Source organism: Typopeltis vanoorti, chromosome 10 (assembly GCF_054136105.1).
Source record: "Typopeltis vanoorti isolate ZY-2024b chromosome 10, IOZ_Tvanoo_1.0, whole genome shotgun sequence".
NCBI lineage: Eukaryota > Metazoa > Arthropoda > Arachnida > Uropygi > Thelyphonidae > Typopeltis > Typopeltis vanoorti.
The window spans coordinates 13818193-13837130 of NC_143558.1; the positions used below are offsets into that span (position 1 = coordinate 13818193).

At 36.7% G+C, this 18938-nt stretch overlaps 1 protein-coding gene across 3 annotated transcripts in view; it reads right to left on the minus strand.

Annotated features, from left to right (window-relative positions):
• Positions 1–18938, minus strand: part of RyR (Ryanodine receptor) — a 1703288-nt gene that overhangs the window by 1362019 nt on the left and 322331 nt on the right. For all 3 annotated transcript variants that reach the window (XM_090399345.1, XM_090399347.1, XM_090399344.1), the window contains exon 18: positions 5424–5542. In XM_090399345.1, coding sequence (XP_090255471.1) covers positions 5424–5542 — 119 coding nt within the window. The remainder of the gene's footprint in view (positions 1–5423; positions 5543–18938) is intronic.

The following is an 18938-nucleotide window of genomic DNA, read 5'->3' on the forward strand; positions in this document are numbered from 1 at the left end:
TACTTTTCATATCGGTATCAATGCAATATCATTTCAATTTTCTAGCGAATAACATTTTCAGCGAATTTTTTCTGCAATCAATAGTTCGCGAGATGAATTTTTCTGATTTTTCCTCGCGATGAATTGTTCGGACACGAACATAGCCATATGTAAAAATCGGAAAAAGTAATCATTTGGGAAAATAACTCTTTTACTTAATTATTTATACACAAATATAAATATACGCAAAAGAAGAAATCCATCGGAATCAAATCGGGACTGCGCGGTGGCCACAAGCAGTGGGATACGCGCAGTCACCATAATGTGGAGTTGCTCCATCATGTTGGAAAATGAGGCCCTACACATTCTCAATCTGGGGAAACACAAATTTCTCTAGCATATTTAGGTATGCCACTCTCGTAATCGTCTCCTCATGGAAAAAATGGCTCAACAATGCGATCATGCATGATCGCATTGTTGAGCCATTTTTTCGAACCAACTCGAAAATTCCAAATCAGAAAACTCAACTTTAAGAAACATCTCATCTCTGGAAAATGGAAGACCACAAAAAACTTGGCGTGAATGTATAAAAAAAAGTTCTCCATCCTAAACTTATTTTCATCAAAACTGCAGAAACCGAGAAGAGAAAAATTCTACAGCTCATTTAATGAAATTGCTGAAAAGGACTTCAGCATCCTACGTTTATCAAGGATGTCAAGTGCAAAATTTGGTAGAACGAATTTCTTAGCCTATTCCTCCCCTTATTAACTGCAATTACATGTTTTCGAGGTTATTCGGGAGATAAGTGCATGCGGTACTCCTGTCTTCCCTACAGATAAATCGCTAACTGTACAATGAAGCAGGATGTACACTTACATTAAATGCTCTAAAATGCAAGAAAATAATTATTACGTTTCAATGACCGCTTCCATATGATGTCTGTATCATGAGTAACGTTCCACGTTGTTACTGAACATTTTCTAAACAATAGTTTGCAAGAAAAATGACTTTTCGATGAATTCTTTCATAATTCATCGAAAATTTTTCGGTGAATTGTTTTTTCGATGAATTGCATTTTCGACGAATTGTCGTTCGATGAATTGTCATTCGAGGAATTGGTCATTCGATGAATTGCCTTTTCGACGAATTGCCATTCGTTAAATTGCCGTTCGGCGAATTGTTTATTCGGCGAATTGCTTTTTCGATGAATTGCTGTTCGATGAATTGTCTTTCGATTAACTGTTTTTCGATGAATTTGCCGGTAACCATGAGTTCCATACAAACGAATACTACGCGCTGTCGCGAGTGCGCCAGTACTGAACAGAAGCAACGTGTGCGTGCGAGAAATTGTAACTCAGGCTGTTGTTGATATGAGAGGAATCTAGAGAAATTTCTCTTGATTCAACAATCTTTCTTTCGAGTTCATCGTAGCACACATGGATATTAGCAGTTTGAGTCCAGTTTACAATGTGCTGGCGGCCTTCGTCTGAGTTAGCAGAAAAGAGAACGTGGCTAGAGAGAGCGCTAGCTCTAGTCCTGTTATAGGAGATATCTCTACGGTGTTCATCCAAAACTACACTACGCTTCCAAAACTTCGTTCATTACTTTGCAAACATAAACAGAAACATCTTCCTACTCAGTTTCCAGGAGTCTACAAGATTTTGTGTGATTGCGGAAAGCCTTATTATGGACAGACTGCCAAATCCATCCTTCTACGTTTGGATGAACACCGTAGAGATATCTCCTATAACAGGACTAGAGCTAGCGCTCTCTCTAGTCACGTTCTCTTTTCTGCTAACTCAGACGAAGGCCGCCAGCACATTGTAAACTGGACTCAAACTGCTAATATCCATGTGTGCTACGATGAACTCGAAAGAAAGATTGTTGAATCAAGAGAAATTTCTCTAGATTCCTCTCATATCAACAACAGCCTGAGTTACAATCTCTCGGACGCACACGTTGCTTCTGTTCAGTACTGGCGCACTCGCGACAGCGCGTAGTATTCGTTTGTATGGAACTCATACTTGCATTTTTTCAAACATGCTACTGTTTTTCACTTGTTCTGTTAATACAATTTTAAGTCTCTGTAATTTTTTATATATTTCTTTGAGTATGATACCTGATGATGTTCTTGTAACGAAACTAGTAAACTAGTAGTATCTTGTTAAATATATCTTGCCATCTTTTCTCTCGGTAATAGTCATTAAACATATATATATATATATATATATATGTATATGTGTGGTACATGGTATATGGTGTATATATGGTATATATACACCATATATATATATATATATATATATATGGTGGTATACTTGTTTGTTTTTTTTCCAAGTTCTTGACAGACTGCTGCATAAACTAGTAGCTAAACTGAAACAGATGGGATTAGATAACAGACTAGTAAGTTTAAAGCTGATTAGCTGTCAGACAGGTACCAGCATCTTTTATATGGAAGAGTAGTATCCCAAAAGAGGAAGGTCACTAGTGAAGTGACACAGGGATCTGTTTTGGGACCCCAATTCTGTAACTTGTACAGAATTGTTAAGCCAGAGAAATGCAGCTATTTACTAATAAGGCATAGTTGGGAAGGGGCTATGAGAAGTAGAGCAGACATTGTGGCCTTGCAGGAGGATCTGAACAGACTATATGAATGGGAAAATGACTGGAGTTATCAATTGAATGTTGCAAAGTGCAAGGTCTTGAAATTTGGTAGGAAAGGTTGGAATGCAAATGATGGAGAAATTGAGGAAGGAGGAGAAAATGACAGATCTGGAAGTGATGGTGGACAGACACTTGAAGTTTAAAGGTCACATTGCTAAAATTGTAAAAATATCTGAATGGATTATGGCCATAACGAGAAGGACATTGACATGCAGTTGCAAAGAGATTATGGCTCCATTATATAAGGCCACATATGGACTACTGTGCACCGATTTGGTCGCTTAGTTTTCAGGTGGATGAGGATGTATTGGAGAATATCCAGAGAAGGTTTACAAGTTAGTGTCAGGTTTATGAGGGTGTCAGATATCAGGAAAGATTGAGAGAATGCAATTTATAGAGCCTTGTGAATAGAAGAAGAAGAGGGGATATGATCGAGACATATAAGTTGGTGAGGGGTTGTTATCAGATTAATGTGGAGATATTTCATAGGATAGAGGGAGACAAGGATAGAACTGAGGCAATCCATGGAAGCTGTAAAAGGAGAGTGTGAGGGAATGAGATGCAGGTTCTTTGCAGGGATTGTGATTAGCATGGGATGCATTGCCTGAAAGTGTGATGAGTTACAGAAACTGTTAATGGGTTCAAGACATGGTTCAATGATCTTTTGGCATGAGAGAGTATAGACTTCCCACAATGAATCTTTTGACTACATGGAAGTCAGATGTTAATAATGTTAATAAAAAAGTTTTTTTTTTGTTTTCTTTGATATCATGTCCAACATGTTGTGGAGCCTTATAATACAATATTACTGTCAATGGATAAGCTTGGAACAAATAAAAACCTATTACTATTTGATTAAACGTAAGAAGTTTCTTTGCAATGATTTACTATGTATCAAAATTCAATGATATATCCCATTTAATAAATCAATATATATATATATCACAATCCCTGCAAAGAACCTGCTTCTCATTCCCCTATTGGCACACTCGTGAAATCAGACGCATGCAGCTGCTTAATAATAGAACTTCAACACGGACTGTAGCTACAGTTCAAAGCTAACTGAATTTTATAATAGTCGTTTTTATAGTGATACGATGTTTCTTATAGTGTTTATTTGCTTTCTATGTTCCCAGGCCTGAAGAAGTCGGACAATCAGATGAAACATGTTGTGTTTTGAATAAATTTAATTGTTATTCTAGTCTCGGTTATAGTCAGTATATATAAATATGAATATATATATATATATATATATATATATGTATATATAAATATGAATATATATATATATATATATATATATATATTATGTTTTTCCCAGTTATTAGTAAATATCTAGTAAATTTGTACTGTGGGTGGCCTAAGAATTTTTCTCCCCATTTTTATAAATTTTATATATATTTTTTGCAATCATTTTTATTTATTTTTACATTTTTTTTTTAATATCTAGTCCACACACAAAAGGCCACAAGACCTATAGCACACTAATGCCATGTGTGTGCAAGAGGAATAGAAGAAAGGAGGTCTGTTCACATTTTGCTTGAACATTTGAGGGTTGCAATCTTTGGGGAGGGCAGAGTGGGGGAGACTGTTCCGAAGGACAGAAGCAGATGGAATAAGAGAGGAGGCAGTGAAGTTGGTTTGGTGAGTTTTAAGATGGACTGTAAAAGGGTGTTTGTTAGCAGTGGTGCTTGTTTTAATTTAGTGTACATTTTCAGTGAATTGCTTTGGAAGACTTCTTGTACAATCTGTAAAGTAATTCACTTTTTTTTTTAAAGTACAGAAACCTAGCTCTACAGATCAAACATGGGACTTTTTCAAGCCACTTCAGGCCTCCAATAGGTAGGGCAGCAGTCTCACACCAGGCAATGAATTTCATTTCTGAACTAAAGACAATCACAAACATCCATGCCCATGGTGCTATTCGAACCTGCAACCTGTTCACTGGAGAGTGGGTATACTAACCACTCGGCCAATAGACAGACTATGATTTTCTCTTTTTGAAATATAAACGAAAACTATCTTTATTTATCAGATAAAGTGAAATGATTAAAGTGAAGTATTGCTACCCACAGGTAATGTAATTAAATAACTGAGGATAAAGTTGGAAAGGAAAATGCTAAGCTATTTATGGCTATGGAGCAGAAAAAGTAGTCACTTTGTAACAACTAGGATAAAAATTTAAAATCAGGTAAGATTTTAATTAAAGTATATTAATTAATGTACCTGTGTAAAATTTCTGGAGGTAAAGATGGTAAAACCTTGACACAAGACTTGATCAGAGCTGAGACAGTATATAATCAAAAGTGATGACCACAAGATACTGACAACTGAGTGTAGAAATAACATTCAGATAAATGAAATATGTAAAAATAAATAATAAAAAAATACAGAAAATATGAATTATGTAAATTTGTGATTTTGAAAGAACTGGGAATAAAGAAAAGGAATAAAAAGCTGTTATACATATATGGTAAGCCAGCAACATGCATGATGATACTGGCCATTGCATTAAAATGTTATCAGATATGAGTAGCCAAAAACTGTCTAACCAAAAACTAACGAAAAGGGACTGCTCCACAGCCAAAAATAGTTTAGCTTTTTTTTTTCCAACTTCAAACAATTTAGGAGCATCGTGACTTCAAACATTTCTCAGTATTAACTGATATTAATTTCTTGAGTGGCTTAGTAAAGCAAAACTAAAATGATATTAATTACTTAAAATAATAATATATTATTTCAAATAATATTATTCCCTTCCAAGACAATGCATATATTACCTTAGGATCTCTGCCATGTTTTTCCAACAGTGAGATGATAACTTTAATGTGATCTTCTTTCATCATATTCAGAGCTTCAGGACTGTCAATCAGCACACAATGGAGCACATCCAGCATACCTGCAGTAGTTAGTTATTCAAAATTTTCAATTGCTAGAGTCACAACAGTTGTTTCAATACTGCTTGCTGGGAAGTGCTTGTGGATCCAACCAACTGATGGCCAAGAAGATTACACACTCAAGATTAGCTCTGTTATAAAAACAAGTAACGTTTAATGAAGGCCAAAATTTTACACATACATATACACAAGAAATGCAAAATAGTGTTTTTTCTCTGATGTCCAGTATTGCATTCCTTCTAGGAAAGAAACAAATATATAAAGCTTTTCTCTCTCTCCCTGCCTCCCTCCCTCCCTTTCTCTCTTTCTCTCTCCCTACACACACACACACACACACACACACACAATCATAAGTCATAGAAGCTGATATAATTAATTATTCTATGAGTTCTGCCACTTCAGTGGTCAAGCAAAGCCTTATTATCATGTATGAGCTTAATATGTATTAACTATATAAAAGTTTAGTCTTCAGATCCTTACTCCCCAAAATAAGGTAAGCATAACCTTCTTGGCATAAGCAGTTAATTGGATCCAGAGGCACTTGCACCAAAATATCTATATTTAAGAATTATAATTAACTTAAGTCATTTTAATATACCCAACCAAATTTTAATTTAGTAATTACTGTGCCTATAACTTTTTTTTAAATCTTTTCTCATTGGATCAGCAAAGATATAATTATTACATTTTAATAATAGTTAGAACATAAAATTAATATCTTTATTAATTTTGCTATTCCTAAACAATGCTACTGTATTATATTAATTCAAATACAATTTAAAGTTTAAGCAAAATAAAATAAAATAAAATAAAAACAGCTTTCCATGCAGGTTATATATTCTACGCGTAAATCATATGCAATTTTGCATTCCATGAAAAGGATGATCATTACTATAAAAAAAAAATGCAGCATTTCTCAACCTCAGCCTTAAAAATGCATTATCCATACTAAAAGAAAATAAACTATTCATAAAGTGTTTATACGTGTCTATGTTTATGTGTCTGTATATTGCATATGTGCATAGTGGAGGTAAGCAAAAATGATTTAACATAATTCTATAGAAATAAGCATATATAATTTTTAGATTTATTCATACAATGCACTGAATGATGCTGCTATTAAAAGATTATGGTATATTTAAAAGCCTGTGTAGTTCAGTGAATGTGGCATTTGCACACCACAGCACTTGACCGCAAGAAAGAAGATTTGCTTTTGAATCTAGTCGGTGACTAGAGGAAATTTTTCTAAGCCCTTTTTCGACCGGTTCTTGAGTTTGTCGATCTCTGGCATGGGCAAGCAGGTTTTTTCTCATGGAAACTAGGATTTTTTTGTCCCGTAAACTCAAGAAAATTGATCGTAGAACCCACATCATTTCAGACATTAAATATATTGTGTTAGGGTTAAGGACCAAGAAATGGCAGCACATGTTGAGCAATCTCTCTTCACTGTGTGCTGCTTAATTAGTAATAGCCTTAGACCATCTATCTCTGATTGGGTACCAGTGGAGATTGAACTGCCCACTCGGTCTCCAAAAGTTAGATAGGGCTAAATGGCCTCGCCTACTCCCTATACGGGAATAAAAAGGTGTTAGCTGATTTTTTTTTTTATATATATATTTAAAAGAGATCTTTCTGAGGCAGCAATCACTTTTTTTTTGTTTGTTTTGCTGTTAGCACTTCATCTCAGCAATAAATCAAATATTATGAAAATCTTATACTCACTCAGATAACTCCCATTCAACAATAGTCTTAAAATACTGCAAAAAATTCCGTCATTTACAGCCAAGACAACAGGGTTTCATACAGTTCAAAGTTATACCAACAAAGATATGATGTGTACAGAACAGAATTTCTATATGAGCTATACTACATTGCAACCAAGACCATTAAATTAAATCAAACTCTGCAACACAAATCTGAATTTTAAAACTGGAAAAACCAATCACTGGAAAATTCAATAAGCTTTATGAATTTGCCAGTATTATTCAAATATTATCATTATTATTATCATACCTCCATGACTCCATGAAGTAAAAAGACTCATCATGGAAGGTCACCATTGTCATACACAGAGATCACTGAAATATGAATTAAACTCATTTGCTATTTCACACTCTCTGGCAATGAATTCTACACACCTCCTTCAGACAGAGAACCTGCTTCTCACTCCCATCCTCCTTGTACAGCTTCTAAAGATGGCCTCTTAATTAACCCCTGCTTTTCTTCATTCTGTGAAAAAATTACCGCCATATTAACCTAGTAACTAACCATCTATCAACTTATATGCCTGAATCATATCTCCACTTTTTCCTCCTATTTACAAGGCTTTGAAGTTGGCATTCACTTAGTCTGATCTTCATATACTACATTTCAGAGACAACACCTTAGTCAATCTTTTCTGAACCTTCTCCTCCATCATATTAAGACATTTAAACATTGAGAGGTATTTATCGGAATGATACCAGGGAAATTTTTTATACAGTGGAACAAGGAGTCATCCCTCAAAGATGAAAAAGGAAGTAGAGAGTAGAAGGATGTGAAGTGGCTTTTTGCACGGAAGGTGGTCTGATCATGGATTGCCTGATAGGGTGGTGAATGTGCAGATGATAAACAGGTTTAAGGAGTAGTATGACAGAATTTGTATTGTCTAAGATTGTCCTCCTGTGATAAGTCTTGTGACTCCTTTAAAGTTCAAAATAATAATACTAATAATAATTCCTAATTCCCTTGAAAAACCCAGTGAACAGATTGTGCACAACAGTCATTTGTGGCTTGATCAAAGCCTAAGGTATGACAAATCATAACATCTTTGCTTCTACATGTCGAAGTGCTCTTTATCATCATCATAATACATTGTAATATACTCTAAACTTAACAATGTGACTCCTAAACTTTGGGTCCTTATCCATTGCCATTTCCTACACCTCCATCAAAATTTCTATACCAAATGTATTCCCTACATCCAATCACTGCATGCCAAATTTTGAAATCATACACTTTATTATTATTATTTTGATTATTATTATTATTCAGGCCTCCATGGAGTCAAAACACTCATCGTGGGAGGTCCTTCCTAAGAAACACAAAGTCTATCAAGACTCATCGAGGGGAGGGGACCAGGAGATGTTTAGACAGTTAAGTATGGCAAGTGCAAGTAGAATGATTGTTATGGGAGATTTTAACTACAGTAGTATAAATTGGAGAGTGGAAGATGCATGTAGCAATAGGGGAATGGAATTTCTAGAATTCTTGAGGGACAAATGTCTTAGGCAACATGTAACAGAGGGAACAAGAGGTTCCAGAGTTTTGGATTTGGTTATAGCATCAGAAGAGTTCATAATAACTGAGATGACATCTCTCCCACCAGTTGGAGAGAGTGACCATATGGTTTTGACTTGGAAAATGAATAAACATGCAGGAGTATCAAAGAGACGGGAATTTATGTGGAATTATAAAGTAGGTGATTATAATAGTCTTAGATGTCAACTTCGGGAAGTTTCATGGAGGAAGGAATTGGAAGGCCAGGATATCATTAGTGCGTGGGAACTTGTGAAAGCATATTTGTTAGCACCGACGATAAGTTGTATACCACAAGTGAAGAAGAGGACACATTTTGGAGTAAAGTGGATGACAAACAATGTTAAACAGGAATTGCATGCAATATAAGGAGACAGGTGAAGAGAAGATGCATGAAGAATATAACACACAGTCCAGAAGAGTGACTAGTTTGGTAAGGAAAGTGAAACTGGAAAATGAGAGGAGATTGTTCTTAAGATTCAAAGAAAATCCTAGGAAATTTTTTAGCTATGTGGCCAGTAGGAAGAGAAATGACTGTTGAAGAATGATATTGTGGGATAAAAATGGAAATAGAGTGACTGATGCAGAGGACATAGTGGAATTGTTCAAAGAACACTTTATTGGAGTATTTCATCATAGAGGAGTCAGTTTTAATGCTAGAGGGATAGGGCTGGTTTGAGGTTTAGAGGTACAGGAGGAGAGTGTGTTTCAGATACTGAGTACTCTGGATATCAGTAAAGCTTTGGGACTGGATGGTATTTCACCATGAGTTTTGAGAGAATGTGCTAGGGAACTGACAGTGCCTTTAACCTGGCTTTTCAATGAAATTCTGGCTGCTGAAAAGGTGCCCATGGAATGGAAGGAAGGTAAGATAGTGCCATTGCATAAGGGTGGTAACAGACTGGAAGTGTCTAATTATAGGCCAGTCTGTGCATCATCAGTAGTTGTTAAGATCTTGGAGAAAGTAGTGAGGGACCGTATACAGCATTGGGCAGATGACGGTAATGTTATCTGTGAGAGTAACATGGATTTGTGAAAGGGCGCTCTTGTTTTAGCAATATGCTAGCCTTTTATAATAAAGTTACAAGAACTTGAGATGAGGGAAAGGCATATACTGCAATTTTTCTTAGACTTAGCAAAGGCATTTGACAGGGTGCCACATGATAAGCTGATATTTAAGTTGCAGCACATGGGTCTGGATGTCAGATTGGTCAACTGGATTCAGGATTGGCTGTCTGATAGGTATCAGAGAGTTGTGTATGGTGGAGCAGTTTCCAGGAGGCAGAGGGTTACAAGTGGGGTCCCACAGGGCTCAGTACTAGGACCTATATTATTTAAGCTTTACATCAATGACATTACCAGTGGATTGCAAGGGGATATTCAGTTGTTTGCAGATGATGCGAAGCTGGGAAGGATTATTAGTAATAGTGCAGATGTGGTAGCCCTGCAAGAGGATTTGAATAAGCTAGCTAGATGGGCAAATGAATGGGGGTTTCAGTTTAATGCAGCAAAATATAAGGTCTTGAGGTTTGGGAAACATCGATGGGACACTGCATACTCTATGGGAGGAGTTATACTGGAGGACGTAGGAGAGACAAGAGATCTGGGGTTGATGATTGATAGAAACCTGAAATTTAGGGGACGTATTGCAATGGTAGTGATGGTAACACAGAGGATTGCTGCAATTCTGAGAAGGACACTGACCTGCAGAGATAAAAGGGTTCTCATTTTGTTGTATAAGTCTCTGATCAGACCACACTTAGACTATTGTTCTCAGATTTGGTCCCCAGGATTTGAAGGGGATAAATTAACTGTGGAAAGGATACAAAGACAGATGACAAAGATGGTTTCAGGACTCTACAAGGATAGTTATGAGGATCGGCTGAGGGAATGTGGACTGCAGAGTTTGGTGGATAGAAGAAGGAGAGATGATATGATTGAGACTTTTAAACTGTTGAGAGGTGGTTACAGGGTTGACACTGGGGAGTTCCTTTGCTTGGTTGAACAGCAGGGAGGAGTGATGACAAGAGGCCATCCCTGGAAGTTACGAAACGAAACTGTGAGCAAGAGGGTGAGGAGTGGTTTCTTTGCGTGGAGGGTGGTTGAACCGTGGAATGCATTGCCTGATGGAGTGGTGAGAGCGAGAATGGTCAATGAGTTTAAGGAGTGGTATGATAGACTTTGTGTTTCTTAAGGGGGACCTCCCCTCGATGAATCTTGACAGACTTTATGTTCTTAGGAAGGACCTCCCACGATGAGTCTTTTGACTCCATGGAGGCCTGAATAATAATAAATAATAATAATAAAGTGCACCAGTGTCAATGTAGAGGTGAAGAGAAGTCTACTGATTTTTTTCTTGAAGACTTACATTCTGTTGTTTTCTGAGAATACTATGAAGAAGGCTGTTCCAGACTAAGCTACCAAATGACTATCCAATCCCCAACCTGTTCAAGTTCAGCAGTAGTAATTATGTGGTACTTGATCAAATGCTTTTGGAAAATCCAGATAAACCACTCTATAATTCACGATATTACCCATGCCATCCAGATGCAAAAAGGTAAATCAGAGGAGATGACTGTCATGGTTGGTACAAATGATTTGAGAGGTGAGAAGTATGCTATGAGGGAGGATATAAAGGAGCTGTTAGAAGAGGTAAAAGTGAAGAGTGAGAAAGTGAAGATGGGAAGTCTCCTACCACATTATGATAGAGGTGAATTGAAGAGGTGGGCATCGATATCCAATGACCCTATATGTAGATTGTGCAAAAGGAATGATGTAGAATTTGTGGATCTGTGGTCTCTGTTTGACAGAAAGAAGGATTTGTGCAATGCTGATGGACATCATCTAAATGGTTTAGGTATCGAGAGAGAGAGAGGGGGAGAGCATTGTTCACTGTGCATGCTGAAGTGCAAATTCAGGAAAACCTAAGCAATTAGTGTGGAAACAGGTGAGTTTGTGTGAAGGTACCCATGAAGAAAATGAGTGTGAGAATGATCCTCATGGCTTCAATTCTCTCAAGCAAAAATATTGTAGAGGGTAGTCAATTCAGAAAGTAAAGGTGGGTGGGGGGACTAAGGGGATACTGCAGTCTGTATATACTAATGCCAGAAGTATCAGGAACAAGGAGGAGGAGTTTTTGGCATTGGTTAGTGCAACCTTTCCAAAAGTTATGGATATTAGTGAGACTTGGCTAATAGCAGATGATGTAGTCACAGGGAGTGAATGTGAGAGGTTTAGTATTTTCAAGGAAGATAGAGAAGATAGGATGGGGGAGGAGTATTGCTGATGATAACAGATCAATTGCAACCAAAATGAATAGGAGACAGAGGGGGAGGCTGGCTGTTCAATTGAAGCAGTCTAGTATGAGATTAAGGCTATTAAGACAAAACATACAACTAGTTGTTTCTATAGGCCAGAGAGTTCAACAGATGATCTGGAACCTTTCTTTTAGTGTTGCACGGTGATCAGCATTCATTTTAGAAACCGTGTACTTTACAACTGTGTTATAAATAACTATTTTAATTTCCCGATGTTTCAATTTTCATATTAAGATCATCATCTGGAGTATATACAAATATACAAGGACAAGTTGACTCAGCTTGTTATACACAGTAAGCTTAAGGAACAATGATTTGATCACCGGTTAATCTACTGTAATGACCTCTAGTGAAAAAAAAATAAAATAAAAATTATGGTCTACCCAAGATACACAAGATACCCATTCTGGCTGATAGTCAAAGGTATAGCTAGCCCGAATTATCACCAACATTCAAGGAGTTGGTAGGTCATTCCCCTCCTATATCAGAAACACACAACACTTCATAAACATAATCAAAGACATTACTAGAAAAAGAAGATTTATTAGTCAGTTTTGACTTCTCTGTCCTCTTTACGAATGTCCCAATCAATGACACAATCCTTCTTTTACAGAACAAATTCCCTCCAGATATAATGGTGCTCTTTGCGCATGTATCGTTCTAATTATTTTTTATGGCAAAATGCTTTCTACCTACAAAAAGAAGGCACAGCCATGGCTCGCCATTACCCCCCCCCCATTGCCAACTTTTATATGGAACATTTTGAGCAATATGCTCTAGATTCCTCTCCTTTAAAACCCAAAGTCTGGCTAAGATACGTTGACAATGTTTTTGCGATCTGGCCCCACGGCCGCCAGACACTAGACACTTTCCTTAGCCACCTAAACAAACAACATAAATTCATACAGTTCACAATTGAAATTGAAAAACAGAAAACACTTCCGTTTCTATATACACTTGTCACATGTCTTCCTTCTGGCAGTCTTTCCTTCACTGTTTACTGGAAATAGACACATACTGACCAATATATACACACATAAATTCCCACCACCACCCAACACAAAAACTAGGTGTCATTAATACTCTAAAAAACAGGGCTTTGAAGATCTGCCCTAATGAACAAGCATTAAAATACAAATTTAAAGTTATCAGTAATGCTTTTCTAAAAAATGGTTACAGCCATAACACCACTAACAAAATTCCCTACAAGACCTCAATAAAAAACAAAGATAAACCAGACTACAATAAAACTATAACCATTCCTTACATTAAAGGGACATCAGATAAAATAAACAGAATATTACAAAAATACAACCTCAAAGCCACCTTTAAACCTCCTGCAAAACTAAAAAGCTTACTCAACTCATCCAAAGACCCACTTCCTCTGCTGGTCCACCCTGGAGTATACCACATTTATTGCACCTGTAATATACCATATATAGGGGAAACAGGACGCACAATTCCTATCAGACAAATGGAACATAAACAACACATTAAATATAATAACTATGGTGAAGCTGGCCTTTCTGACCATGCCCTGAACACTTTACATAGAATTAACTGGAAAAGCACCAGTTGTTTACATCACACCAAACATGATATGAACGCAAATTTAAGGAAGCCTGTGAGATTCTTATCAACCACCCCAATCTGAACAATAATAATGGTCTAAAAATCCCATACATATGGAAGGCACATATTCTACCCACAGAACCTTTCTCTCTAAGAGTTAACTATAAACAGGACTGTAGATAATCCTAAATCTAAAATAAAAATTGTAATGCTAAAAATAGGACATGATTGTTACTGAAAGAAGACTATCTATAAGAAAGAATTTTTTCCTATGTTATCTTAAACAGAATTTAGTTTAGATGTAGTTTCTAAATAATTAATTTTTTTTTTTTCTCCACTAGTGGGGAAAAAAAAAAAAACTGTTTCATACTTGTGAAACAGATTAACCAGTGAGCAGATCAGTAGATTAACCAGTGATCAAATCATTGTTCCTTTAGCTTACTATGTATAATGTAACTCAGCTTGTCCTTGTATAATTGTATATACTCCAGATCAGGGCTGGCTGGTGGCATGTGCGAAGTGTGCAATATACACAGGTGCCGCAGAAGAAAAGGCACCTAAAAAATGTCAAAAAATATGAGATAAGAGTTTAAACAAACAACAAATGGTAAGAATGGTACGTATAATTATGAATGTACGTCATCTTCCATTTGGGCCCCTTCAGATCTTCCTGGAAACGAACAAATAAATTCTGAAATTGTATCCTGGACCCAATTATATCACTGTCATTTTTTATTAAAATTTACGAAAATATACCTAAAATAGTTCTTTATTTTTTGATGCATCATAAATCAGCTTATGATTAATTGTTGAGTTCCGTGTAAAAAAAAATTGTATAAGCAGGACTAATCCATAGGTAACGTTATACTGTAAATAGGTTTTCATTTGTTTCTCATTTCCTGTTCATTTTATTCACACTTTATTCAAAAAAAAATTTTTTGGAAAGGCACCAAACATTAATCGCACACACAAGAAAAAGACTAGGCGCCGGCACTGCTTCAGATGATGATCTTAATATGAAGATCGAAACGTCGGGAAATTAAAATAGATATTTATAACACGGTTGTAAAGTCCATAATTTCTAAAATGAAAGATGATCTGGAAGACATGCATTGCCAAATTAGTAAAATGAGTACAGGTCGAGTGATTATTATGGGAGACTTCAAGTATGGAGGTATAGATTTGAGGGAAGAACGATCGCATGTCAGAAAGGAAATAGAATTTATAACCTGATAAGAGATAATTACTTAAGGCAGCATGTGATAGAAGGGACTAGGGATTGAAGAGTATCAGACCCGGTCATAGAATCAGAAAAGCTATTCATAACCAAGGTGACAACATTGCCTCCAATTGGTGAAAGTGACCATGCAGTCTTGACTTGGGAGATTGTAAAACATGAGAAATATTCTATCAAGAAGGGGATATTTGTGGAACTACAAAGTAGGTGATTATGACATGGAGAAAAAGAGAGGATACGATAGTAGACAGAGTCTACTTGTGAAACAGGATAGCACAAATCAACAGATTGTACAGCAGGAGGAAGATGGATATGAGGTTGAAGAGGTGGTTGCAGCAGCACAAGGTGATGGAATGCATAAAGATGACGATGAGACAGGTAAGAATGGAAATCACAGTCAGGATCAGGGAAATGGGAGTGGTCAAACTGAAGAGAGAAGTGTAGTATAACAGCTAGAATAGAGAATGTTGGTGCTGGTAGGATGGTATCAAACACACAGTGATTGTTATGTTTATACACAAATGGAAGGAGTATTCGAAACAAAGCTGTGGGAATGGATGACATATCACCACCTATGCTTAAGGAATGTGCACCACAGTTGGTTATGCCCTTGACCTGGTTATTTAATGAAAGTGCAGTGGGTAGGATTCTTAAGGAGTGGAAAGAGGGTAAAATAGTACCACTCCACAAGCATGGTTCTAAGACAAAAGTCTCCAACTATAGGCCAGTCTGTATAACTGCAGTTGGGGTCAAGGTGTTGGAGAGATTGACAAGGAATGGAATACAAAATTGGGTTGATGGATATGCATTCTTTATGAAGATCAGCATGGATTTATAAAGGGGTAGGTCCTGTTTCAGTAATTTACTTGCATTTTATGATAAGGTGAAGAGTGTGTTAGATAAAGGAGAATCATATACAGTGACATTCTTAGACTTTGCAAAAGCGTTTGATAGATTACCACATCATAAGTTGGTGTACAAACTGCAGAGGATAGGAATAGACAGTATATTGGTTAGATGGTGTTGGTCATGTATGATGGAGCAGTGTCTCAAAAAAGAAGGGTGACCAGTGGCGTATCCCAGGGTTCTGTTTTTGAGCCCCTGCTGTTTAACTTGTTTGTAAACGATATATCATGTGGACTGACTGGGAATCTTCAGTTATTTTCTGATGATGCAAAGTTGGGAAGAATTATAAGTAGCACTGCTGATGCTGAATCCCTTTAGGAAGATTTGAATAGACTTTTTACTTAGACAAAGGAGTGGGATTGTAGTTATAATATCAATAAGTGCAAGATATTGCATTTTGAAGTGCAGAAATATAAGGCTGTGTAGTATATCAATAGTGCCGTACTGCAGGAAGTGGATGAGATTAGAGATCTGGTAGTGATGGTTAACAGTAGACTGAAGTTTAGATGGCATATTGCTATGGTTGCAAAGGTTGCACATCATAGTGCTGCTATGATAAGAAGTACTCTAACATGCAAAGATAAGGAAGTGGTTGTACCACTGTATAATGCACTGGTTAGACCACACTTGGACTATTGTGCTCAAATATCGTCACCTGGTTTTCAATGTGATGTGCAAACATTGGAGATGGTCCAGAGATGAATGACTAAGATAATATCAGAAGTTTGGAATGGTGGCTATGGAGAGAAGTTGAAGAGATGTGAACTGCAGAGTTTGGTGGATAGGAGGAAGAGAGGTGATGTGATAGAGACGTTCAAGTTAGTGAGAGGATTTTATCAGATTAATCCAGAGCAGTTTATAAAAAGAGTAGAAGGTGAGAGGGGAAGAACCAGAGGTCATTCCTGGAAGTTGTGTGAAAGTGTGGTGAAGAAGGTGTGAGGATTAGATTTTTTACATGAAGAATTGTCAGTGAATGGAATGCATTACCAGAATATGTTGTTAATGCAAGGAGTGTTAAGGATTTTAAGATTATTCTATATGATAAATATGTTGTCAGTTGAATGAACCACTCATGATGAGTCTGTCGACTCCATGGAGGGTGTAATAATAATAATAACATTTAAGTTGCTTAAAGGATTTTAAAGGATTGATGCAGGGGAAATGTTTCAGCAATTGACTAGAGGGACCAGAACAAGTGGTCATCCCTGGAAGTTGAATAAAGGTGTTGTCAGTAGGGATATGAGGACTAGATTTTTTGCTTCAAGAATGAAACGGGTTGGCAGAGTCAGTTTTGACTGCTTTATCTGTTGATGGGTTCAAGGAGAGGTATAATAGATTGTGTGGATAGATTGGTCTCCTACCATGAGTCCTTGGACTCCATGGCAGTGTTCATATAATAATAATAATTCCTCTTGTTCAATACACTAATCACCCTATTATGAAAAGTAACTTATTTACTGAAGCAAGACTTCATCTTAAGAAACCAATGTGTGGCACTTTCTCAAAAGATTTCTATTTTCATTATTTTTTATTTTCGGTTTTTATCTGGCACCTAACCAGTCTCTCTAACACCTTCATACTACTACTACTACTACACTTGATACACACACACACTGAACTATAGTTTATCACTATTTACACAGATTCTCCCTTATGCAGTGGCACTATTTTTCCTTCTTTCTAATCTTCTGAGACTGTTCCTCTGCCAGACTACTGATGAACAACCAAGATAAGGACACTACCAGATCTTTAGCACATTCCCATAAAATACATGGTGATATCCTATACAGTTGGACAGCCTTCTTAACATCAAAGTTACTTAATATAAACATTTCCAATTATTGTACTGTCAGTTTTTCAACCTCCTTTCTATTATTATATAAGTCAAGTGGATATCAGAACCAGCATTATTTCAAAGCTGAACGTAGAAACTATGAAAGTTTCAAAAGCTAAGTTGGCCAGAGAACTTACGGGAATACACTGCCCAGCATTCATGAGTCGCCTTAGTGTGGATTAATTAGAAGACATAGGTGCCACCCAAGCATCTATATATTCGCCTTTTATAAGTCCATTTTGATAAGATTTCACGGCTTGACAGCTGTTTAGAACTGGTTGATTCTCGTCAGAGACCAGGCACTGTTTAAGTAAAGCACCTCCCTAAAAATTATGCAATCCCTCAGACCACTCCCTATGAGTGACTGAAAGATCGTCCAACTCAGTGTTGGTTCCACTCAGTGACAAGCTCACCTGACCATTGAGCAGAACCACTCATATTCCAGGGATAAGTACCCACTAGCATGGCCCCAATAGAGGCCCTGCTGGAAAATATTAAGTATATTTTAAAATATTAAATACTAATCTTAAGTTCCCCCCCCCCCTCAATGGGAGCCAGATCCAGAAGAAACCTTAAGAGAGCAAAAACTCTCATTCACTACTAAGAAACTTGAAATGTCAGAGAAATGTATTTTTCATAAATGAAGTTTTGGTTGGTGCGCAAAAATAATTACTAAAATAAAGAGCCAAAAGGCTTCAGTTCGGCGATGCAAAATTATTAAGTCAAGTGGATATTATATCCAGCATATTTCAAAGCCAATGTAGAAACTATGAAAGTTTTGTAAGGTAAGTTGACCAGAGAGCTTACGGGAATACACTATCCAACATTCACAAGTTGCTTTAGTGTGGTCTACTTAGAAGACATAGGTGCTGCCCAAGCATCTATATATTTGCCTTTTATTAGTCCATTTTGATAAGATTTCACTAGACAAACTGACAGTTACACTTGTAAGGCCATAACATCTGCTTGACTATGCATTGCTCTACCCAGTTTCCGAGTTTTGCATCATCTGCAAACAGCTGCATAATACTAATTAAACCAATCCCAATACCATTAACATACAAATAGAACAACAATGGTCCCGAAACTGACACTTACAGTACACCACTAGTGACCTTCCTCTTTTGGGATACTGCACTGATCCAACTTAGACATCTGTTATGCAATCTCAAATGTTACAATTTATTTACAAGCTTATTGTGTGGCAGTCTATCAAAAGCTTTTGCAAAATATAA